Source organism: Oncorhynchus gorbuscha, unplaced genomic scaffold, assembly GCF_021184085.1.
Source record: "Oncorhynchus gorbuscha isolate QuinsamMale2020 ecotype Even-year unplaced genomic scaffold, OgorEven_v1.0 Un_scaffold_6113, whole genome shotgun sequence".
Lineage (NCBI taxonomy): Eukaryota > Metazoa > Chordata > Actinopteri > Salmoniformes > Salmonidae > Oncorhynchus > Oncorhynchus gorbuscha.
Genome location: NW_025749783.1, coordinates 10,001 through 18,650, shown reverse-complemented (window position 1 = coordinate 18,650; position 8,650 = coordinate 10,001). Strand labels below are relative to the sequence as shown.

Sequence of the window (8,650 nt, the reverse complement as noted above, 5' to 3'; positions counted from 1 at the left end):
GAGAGAGAACGACAGAGGAAAGGAGAGATGGTGAAAAACAACGTGACGTCATCAGAGAGAGAGAACGACAGAGGAAAGGAGAGATGGTGAAAAACAACGTGACGTCATCAGAGAGAGAGAACGACAGAGGAAAGGAGAGATGGTGAAAAACAACGTGACGTCATCAGAGAGAGAGAACGACAGAGGAAAGGAGAGATGGTGAAAAACAACGTGACGTCATCAGAGAGAGAGAACGACAGAGGAAAGGAGAGATGGGGAAAAACAACGTGACGTCATCAGAGAGAGAGAGCGAGAACAAAGCAGGTGTGATTGGGTGATGTGACTTACTTGTAGACCATGCCGTGGCAGACGATCACGCTGCCGTCATCAGCACCAGAGGCGAATAGGGGGTAGTTCCTGTGATAAGCCACGCCCCTCAAGGCCTTCTTGTGGTGCCTGGGTCGCCAAAAACAGACAAAAGACTTCAGAACCAATATAACCCAGGCCTCATGTCACGTGGTCAATGACTAGTATTCATTGGCAATCAATAATTACAAATGAATACATGAGAATGTATAGGAGGTGCCTCACCGCAGCATCTTGTACGGTTTGGTAGAGAGGTCCAGATCAAACCAGGCCAGTCTGCAGTCATAGCTGCCACAGATCAAGTTATCACCTGGCCAGGAGTAGTGTTACTACAGAAAACATGCATTTCACTCATATATCACCACATTCCTCCTCTTGAGAATGACCATCAAATCCCAGCTTATTGGAGGTGCATTTAGCCATCTCCACAGGCGTTACAGTAGGACATACTCCCCTCTCTGAAGGGGACCTGTGATAGAGCACTAACCTCCAGGGTGAATGGCCATGCTGGAGATCCACTTGCAGTTGGTCATCAGCTTTTTGGTCAGCTCTTGCTTGATGAGGTTGTAGACGCCGCACGTAGCGCTGCGTGGCCACGAAGAAGTAGGGCCGCAGCGGGTGGAAGGAGACGCACTGCACCAGGCCCTTGTTCTTGCGGAAGGGGCTCTGCGTCCGCCGCTTGCTCACCTGGTGGATCAGCACCTGCAGGTTGCTGCTGTTGTCAGGCATGATGCTGGACAGGTAGTCACCCTTACCGTGCCAAACTACCTGCTTTACTGCCTGGAGGACGATGGAAGGGAAGAAGGAGAGGGTGGAAGGGAAGAAGGAGAGGTGGAAGGAAGAAGGAGAGGTGGAAGGGAAGAAGGAGAGGGTGGAAGGGAAGAAGGAGAGGGTGGAAGGGAAGAAGGAGAGGGTGTAAGGAAGAAGGAGAGGGTGGAAGGAAGAAGGAGAGGGTGGAAGGAAGAAGGAGAGGGTGGAAGGGAAGAAGGAGAGGGTAAGGGAGGGTGGAAGGAAGAAGAAGGAGAGGGTGGAAGGGAAGAAGGAGAGGGTGGAAGGGAAGAAGGAGAGGGTGGAAGGGAAGAAGAAGAGGGTAAGGGAGGGTGGAAGGGAAGAAGGGAGGGTGGAAGGGAAGAAGGTGAGGGTAAGGGAGGGTGGAAGGGAAGGAAGGAGGGTAGAAGGAAGAAGGAGAGGGTAAGGGAGCGTGGAAGGGAGGGAGGAAGGGAAGAAGGAGAGGGTAAGGGAGGGTGGAAGGAAGAAGGAGAGGGTGGACGGGAAGAAGGAGAGGGTAAGGGAGGGTGGAAGGGAAGAAGGAGAGGGTAAGGGAGGGTGGAAGGGAGACAGGAGAGAAAGGAAGAGCAGACGATTTATGTATGATTCAATATGAATTATATTATCACAATTCAAAACAACATTTATATTACTGTTATTACTATACAGTACTATTATCATTACTACAGTAATACATTATAGTTTTAATACATATTTGTTATAATACACCTAGGACTATAGCTAAGGCAAATACAGAAACGTGAAAATATGGGTGGTAGCTAGCATCACTGTTGCAGTCTTTCCAAATGCCATGTGCATCTGTGTCAATTTTGTCAAAGCTTTTCTTTCCACTCTATTTTAAATTGGAAAAACTAGAAAGATCTTCTCTTATATGTTTCTTTCCATTTACTTGAGGAAAAAGGCTAACCACAATCTACTCTGGTGTTTCTTTAAAAGCCTCCTCCAGCTGTTGGACTAAAAAGGTTTTCTGGGGTAAAGACAAAAAATATGTCTGAATGTCATCATAGGGTCTGAGTGTTTGTCTTCTTCACTATATCCCTAACATTCTGAGTTACCGGTGGCCTTAAAGGGACAATCTTGGATTCAAACAAAAACAAAGCATCCACCCTCCACTTTTCTGGCAAACCAGCCGAGGGATCGGGCTGAAGAAATGTAACCAGCCGAGGGATCGGGCTGAAGAAATGTATCCAGCCGAGGGATCGAGCTGGAGAAATGTATCCAGCCGAGGGATCGGGCTGGAGAAATGTAACCAGCCGAGGGATCGGGCTGGAGAAATGTAACCAGCCGAGGGATCGGGCTGGAGAAATGTAACCAGCCGAGGGATCGGGCTGGAGAAATGTAACCAGCCGAGGGATCGGGCTGGAGAAATGTAACCAGCCGAGGATCGAGCTGGAGAAATGTATCCAGCCGAGGGATCGGGCTGGAGAAATGTATCCAGCCGAGGGATCGGGCTGGAGAAATGTAACCAGCCGAGGGATCGGGCTGGAGAAATGTAACCAGCCGAGGGATCGGGCTGGAGAAATGTATCCAGCTTCAAATTCATGGAGCTTTAGATGCTGGACTGACCAATGACGAAGGAGTTGGGATTATCCTTACCTAAGAGGAGTGAGGGTTACTCAGAGGGAGAGGTAGTGTGTCTTACTTTGGGGTGGGTGAGGGTAAGGCGGTGTCCCTTGTTGTGCTCCAGGCCTTCAGACAGAGCCCAGGTGACGGCCTGCTCCTTGTCCTCCTCTGGGGGCTCGTAGGCGGTGATCAGCTGGTCTGTGGAGCTCACCACCAGCCTGTCTCCCAAAGATGGGTTCAACAGCAGCACTGTACGCTCACTGGGGGCGAGAGAAACATAATTAGACCCAATCTAATCATGAGAAAACACAAAGATAATTACTTGACACATTGGAAAGAATTAACAAAAAACAGCAAACTAGAATGCTATTTGGCCCTACACAGAGAGTACACCGTGGCAGAATACTTGACCACTGTGACTGACCCAAACTTAAGGAAAGCTTTGACTATGTACATACTCAGTGAGCATAGCCTTGCTATTGAGAAATGCCGCCGTAGGTAGACATGGCTCTCAAGAGAAGACAGGCTATGTGCACACTGCCCACAAAATGAGGTGGAAACTGAGCTGCATTTCCTATCCTCCTGCCCAATGTATGACCATATTAGAGAGACATATTTCTCTCAGATTACACAGATCCACAAATAATTTGAAAACAACCCAATTTGATAAACCCATATCTACTTGGTGAAATACCACAGTGTGCCATCACAGCAGCAATATTTGTGACCTGTTGACACAAGGGTGACCAGTGAAGTACAAACACCATAGTAAATACAACCCATATTTATTTAATTTCTCCTTTTGTACTTTAACTATTTGCACATCGTTACAACACTGTATATATAAATATGACATTTGTAATGTCTTTATTCTTTTGGAAGTGTAATGTTCATTGTACATTTTTATTGTTTATTATCTACTTCACTTGCTTTGGCAATGTTAACATATGTTTCCCATGCCAATAAAGCCCTTGAGAGAGAGAGCGAGATCGAGACACACAGAGAGAGAAAGAGAGCGAGAGCGAGACAGACAGCGAGAGAGACACAGTGAGAGAGAGGGAGAAACACAGTGAGAGTAAGAGAGAGACACACACACAGCGAAAGAGAGACACACACAGCGAAAGAGAGAGAGACACACACAGCGAAAGAGAGAGACAAAGAGACAAAGAGAGAGACATGGTGAGAGAGAGAGACACGGCGAGAGAAAGAGAGACACAGCGAGAGAGAGAGACACAGCGAGAGAGAGAGACACAGCGAGAGAGAGAGAGAGAGGAGACACAGCGAGAGAGAGAGAGAGAGACAGCGAGAGAGAGAAAGAGAGACACAATGAGAAAGAGAGACATATCGAGCGAGAGAGAGAGAGAGGAGACACCGTGAGAGAGACACAGCGAGGGAGAGAGAGAGACACATCAAGCGAGAGAGAGAGACACATCGAGCAAGAGAGAGAGACATATCGAGCGAGAGCACGAGACACAGCGAGAGAGAGAGAGCACGAGACACAGCGAGAGAGAGAGCACGAGACACAGCGAGAGAGAGAGCACGAGACACAGCGAGAGAGAGAGCACGAGACACAGCGAGAGAGAGAGCACGAGACACAGCGAGAGAGAGAGCACGAGACACAGCGAGAGAGAGAGCACGAGACACAGCGAGAGAGAGAGCACGAGACACAGCGAGAGAGAGAGCACGAGACACAGCGAGAGAGAGAGCACGAGACACAGCGAGAGAGAGAGCACGAGACACAGCGAGAGAGAGAGCACGAGACACAGCGAGAGAGAGAGCACGAGACACAGCGAGAGAGAGAGAGCACGAGACACAGCGAGAGAGAGAGAGCACGAGACACAGCGAGAGAGAGAGAGCACGAGACACAGCGAGAGAGAGAGAGCACGAGACACAGCGAGAGAGAGAGAGCACGAGACACAGCGAGAGAGAGAGCACGAGACACAGCGAGAGAGGAGAGCACGAGACACAGCGAGAGAGAGAGCACGAGACACAGCGAGAGAGAGAGAGCGCGAGACACAGCGAGAGAGAGAGAGCGCGAGACACAGCGAGAGAGAGAGAGCGCGAGACACAGCGAGAGAGAGAGAGCGCGAGACACAGCGAGAGAGAGAGAGCGCGAGACACAGCGAGAGAGAGAGAGCACGAGACACAGCGAGAGAGAGCACGAGACACAGCGTGAGAGCGCGAGAGAAACACACGGCGAGAGAGAGAGCGCGAGACACAGCGAGAGAGAGAGCGCGAGACACAGCGAGAGAGAGAGCGCGAGACACAGCGAGAGAGAGAGCGCGAGACACAGCGAGAGAGAGAGCGCGAGACACAGCGAGAGAGAGAGCGCGAGACACAGCGAGAGAGAGAGCGCGAGACACAGCGAGAGAGAGAGCGCGAGACACAGCGAGAGAGAGAGCGCGAGACACAGCGAGAGAGAGAGCGCGAGACACAGCGAGAGAGAGAGCACGAGACACAGCGAGAGAGAGAGCACGAGACACAGCGAGAGAGAGAGCACGAGACACAGCGAGAGAGAGAGCGCGAGACACAGCGAGAGAGAGAGCACGAGACACAGCGAGAGAGAGAGCACGAGACACAGCGAGAGAGAGAGCACGAGACACAGCGAGAGAGAGAGCACGAGACACAGCGAGAGAGAGAGAGAGAGCACGAGACACAGCGAGAGAGAGAGAGAGAGCACGAGACACAGCGAGAGAGAGAGAGAGAGCACGAGACACAGCGAGAGAGAGAGAGAGAGCACGAGACACAGCGAGAGAGAGAGAGAGAGCACGAGACACAGCGAGAGAGAGAGAGAGAGCACGAGACACAGCGAGAGAGAGAGAGAGAGAGCGCGAGACACAGCGAGAGAGAGAGAGCGAGACACAGCGAGAGAGAGAGAGCGCGAGACACAGCGAGAGAGAGAGAGCGCGAGACACAGCGAGAGAGAGAGAGCGCGAGACACAGCGAGAGAGAGAGAGCGAGACACAGCGAGAGAGCACGAGACACAGCGAGAGAGAGAGCACGAGACACAGCGTGAGAGCGCGAGAGAAACACACGGCGAGAGAGAGAGCGCGAGACACAGCGAGAGAGAGAGCGCGAGACACAGCGAGAGAGAGAGCGCGAGACACAGCGAGAGAGAGAGCGCGAGACACAGCGAGAGAGAGAGCGCGAGACACAGCGAGAGAGAGAGCGCGAGACACAGCGAGAGAGAGAGGACGAGACACAGCGAGAGAGAGAGCACGAGACACAGCGAGAGAGAGAGCACGAGACACAGCGAGAGAGAGAGCACGAGACACAGCGAGAGAGAGAGCACGAGACACAGCGAGAGAGCGCGAGAGAAACACACAGCGAGAGAGAGACACAGCTAGAAAGAACTAGAGACACACAGCGAGAGATAGAGAGATAGAGATAGAGAGAGAGAGAGCGCGAGATACAGCGAGACAGAGACACACAGCGAGAGAGAGAGCACGAGACACAGCGAGAGAGAGCGCGAGAGAAACACACAGCGAGAGAGAGAGCACGAGACACAGCGAGAGAAAGCACGAGACACAGCGAGAGAGAGCACGAGACACAGCGAGAGAGAGCGCGAGAGAAACACACAGCGAGAGAGAGAGAGAGACACAGTGAGAAAGAACGAGAGAGACACACAGCGAGAGATAGCGAGAGAGCGACACAGCGAGAGAGAGGGATATGATATGTGGAGAAATCACTTTACAAACCTCTACAGCAATATAACAAAGAGCCCAGAACAAAAAGATATACAAGAAAAATTACAGATCCTTGAATCGGCAGTCAAAGACTATCAGAATCCTGTGGATACATACCCCAATTACAGAAGAAGAATTATTGGAGAAACTATGCACTCTCCAACCCAAAAAGGCCTGTGGTGCTGACGGTATTTTAAATGAAATGATCAAATATACCACAAATTCAAATTGGCTATACTCAAACGCTTCAACATTATCCTCACTGCAGGTATTTTCCCCCGATATTTGGAACCAGGGATTGATCACACTAATCTATAAAAATGGAGACAAATTTGACCCAAATAATTAGAGGAGTTTGCGTTAACAGCAACTTGGGTAAAATCCTCTGCAGTATTATAAATAGCAGACTACATCATTTCCTTGACGAACACAACGTCCTGAGCAGAAGCCAGATTGGATTTCTAAAAAATTATCGCACAACAGACCACATTTACACCCCTCACACTCTAATTGATAAACAAGTAAAACAAAACAAAGGCAACATCTTCTCGTGTTTTGTAGATTTCAAGAAAGCATTTGATTCAATTTGGCACAAAGGTATTTTTTAAAATAAACTAATAGAAAGTGGTATTGGAGGGAAAACATATGATTTTATAAAATCAATGTACACTAAAAACAAATGTCGGTTAAAATTGGCAACAACCAAACAGACTTCTCTCAGGGACTGAGAGTGAAACAGGGCTGCACAACAATATTTAACATCTACATTAATGAATTGGCAACAACCAAACAGACTTCTCTCAGGGACTGAGAGTGAAACAGGGCTGCACAACAATATTTAACATCTACATTAATGAATTGGCAACAACCAAACAGACTTCTCTCAGGGACTGAGAGTGAAACAGGGCTGCACAACAATATTTAACATCTACATTAATGAATTGGCAACAACCAAACAGACTTCTCTCAGGGACTGAGAGTGAAACAGGGCTGCACAACAATATTTAACATCTACATTAATGAATTGGCAAAAACATTAGAAGAATCGGCAGCACCTGGTATCACCCTACACAACACTGAAATCAAGTGTCTGCTGTACGCAGATGACCTGGTGCTGCTGTCTCCCACTAAAGAGGGGCTACAGCAGCACCTAGATCATCTTCACAGTTTCTGTCAGACCTGGGCTCTGACCGTTAACCTAAAAAACCCAAATATAATGATATTCCAAAAAAGGTCCGGAAATAAGGATGACAAATATAAATTCTATTTGGACACAGTTCTATTAGAACACACCAAAAACTACACATATCTAGGACTAAATATCAGCAACACAGGTAGCTTTCACATGGCGATGAATAGGCTGAGAGACAAAGCAAGAAGAGCATTCTATGCCATTAAAAGGAACATCAAAATCGAAATTCCAATTAGAATCTGGCTCAAACTTTTTCAACCAGTTATAGAACCAATTGCTCTATATGGCAGTGTGGTATGGGGTCCAATCTCTAATAATGAATTTACCAAATGGGACAAACATCCAATCGAAATACTGCATGCAGAGTTTTGCAAGACTGTATTGCAAGTGCAAAGAAAAACTCCAAATAACGCATGTAGAGCAGAATTGGGCCAATACCCCCTCCTCATTCGAATAGAAAAAAAGAGCCATCAAATTTTACAACCAGCTAAAAACAAGTGACCCCAAAACATTCCATCACACATCTCTACAATGTCAAGAGATGAAACAAGAGAAGAGTCCCCTCAGCCAGCTGGTTCTGAGGCTCAGTTCACCAACCCAAACCAACCCCATAGAGCCTCAGGACAGCACTCAGAAAATCTGGCCCAACCAAATCATCATAAAACAAAAATACAAATATATCACAGATTGGAAAGACACCACAAAAAATCTAAGTAAACTTCAATGCTATTTGGCTCTAAACAGACAGTACATGGTGGCAGACTACCTGACCACTGTGACTGATAGAAAACTGAGGAAAACATTGACTAGATACAGACTCAGTGAGCAGTCTGGCTATAGAGACCGGTCATCACAGACAAACCTGGCTGCCCAGAGAGGACAGGCTGTGCTCACTCTGCTCCAGGGGAGAGGTAGAGACAGAGCTGCATTTCCTACTACACTGTGACAAATACTCAGACCTAAGAGAATATTTATTTCCCAAAATTATAATTCAATACAAAGAATTTGAAACTATAAAAGATGAAGAAAAAAATCAAATATTTATTGGGTGAAAAGTCAAAATGTGCAGTTTTGG

The 8,650-nt window shown here is 48.2% G+C and overlaps 1 protein-coding gene across 1 annotated transcript; it reads right to left on the bottom strand.

The window, feature by feature from the left end:
- Positions 1 to 327: 327 nt before the first annotated feature.
- Positions 328 to 2,957, bottom strand: LOC124029323 (ribosome biogenesis protein bop1-like; the record flags this gene model as incomplete). The annotated part of the gene is made up of 5 exons (XM_046341085.1): positions 328 to 435; positions 571 to 655; positions 833 to 930; positions 980 to 1,125; positions 2,777 to 2,957. Coding segments are annotated over 5 exons (618 nt in total), but the record flags the coding sequence as incomplete, so codon positions are not given.
- Between the last annotated feature and the right edge of the window lie 5,693 nt (positions 2,958 to 8,650).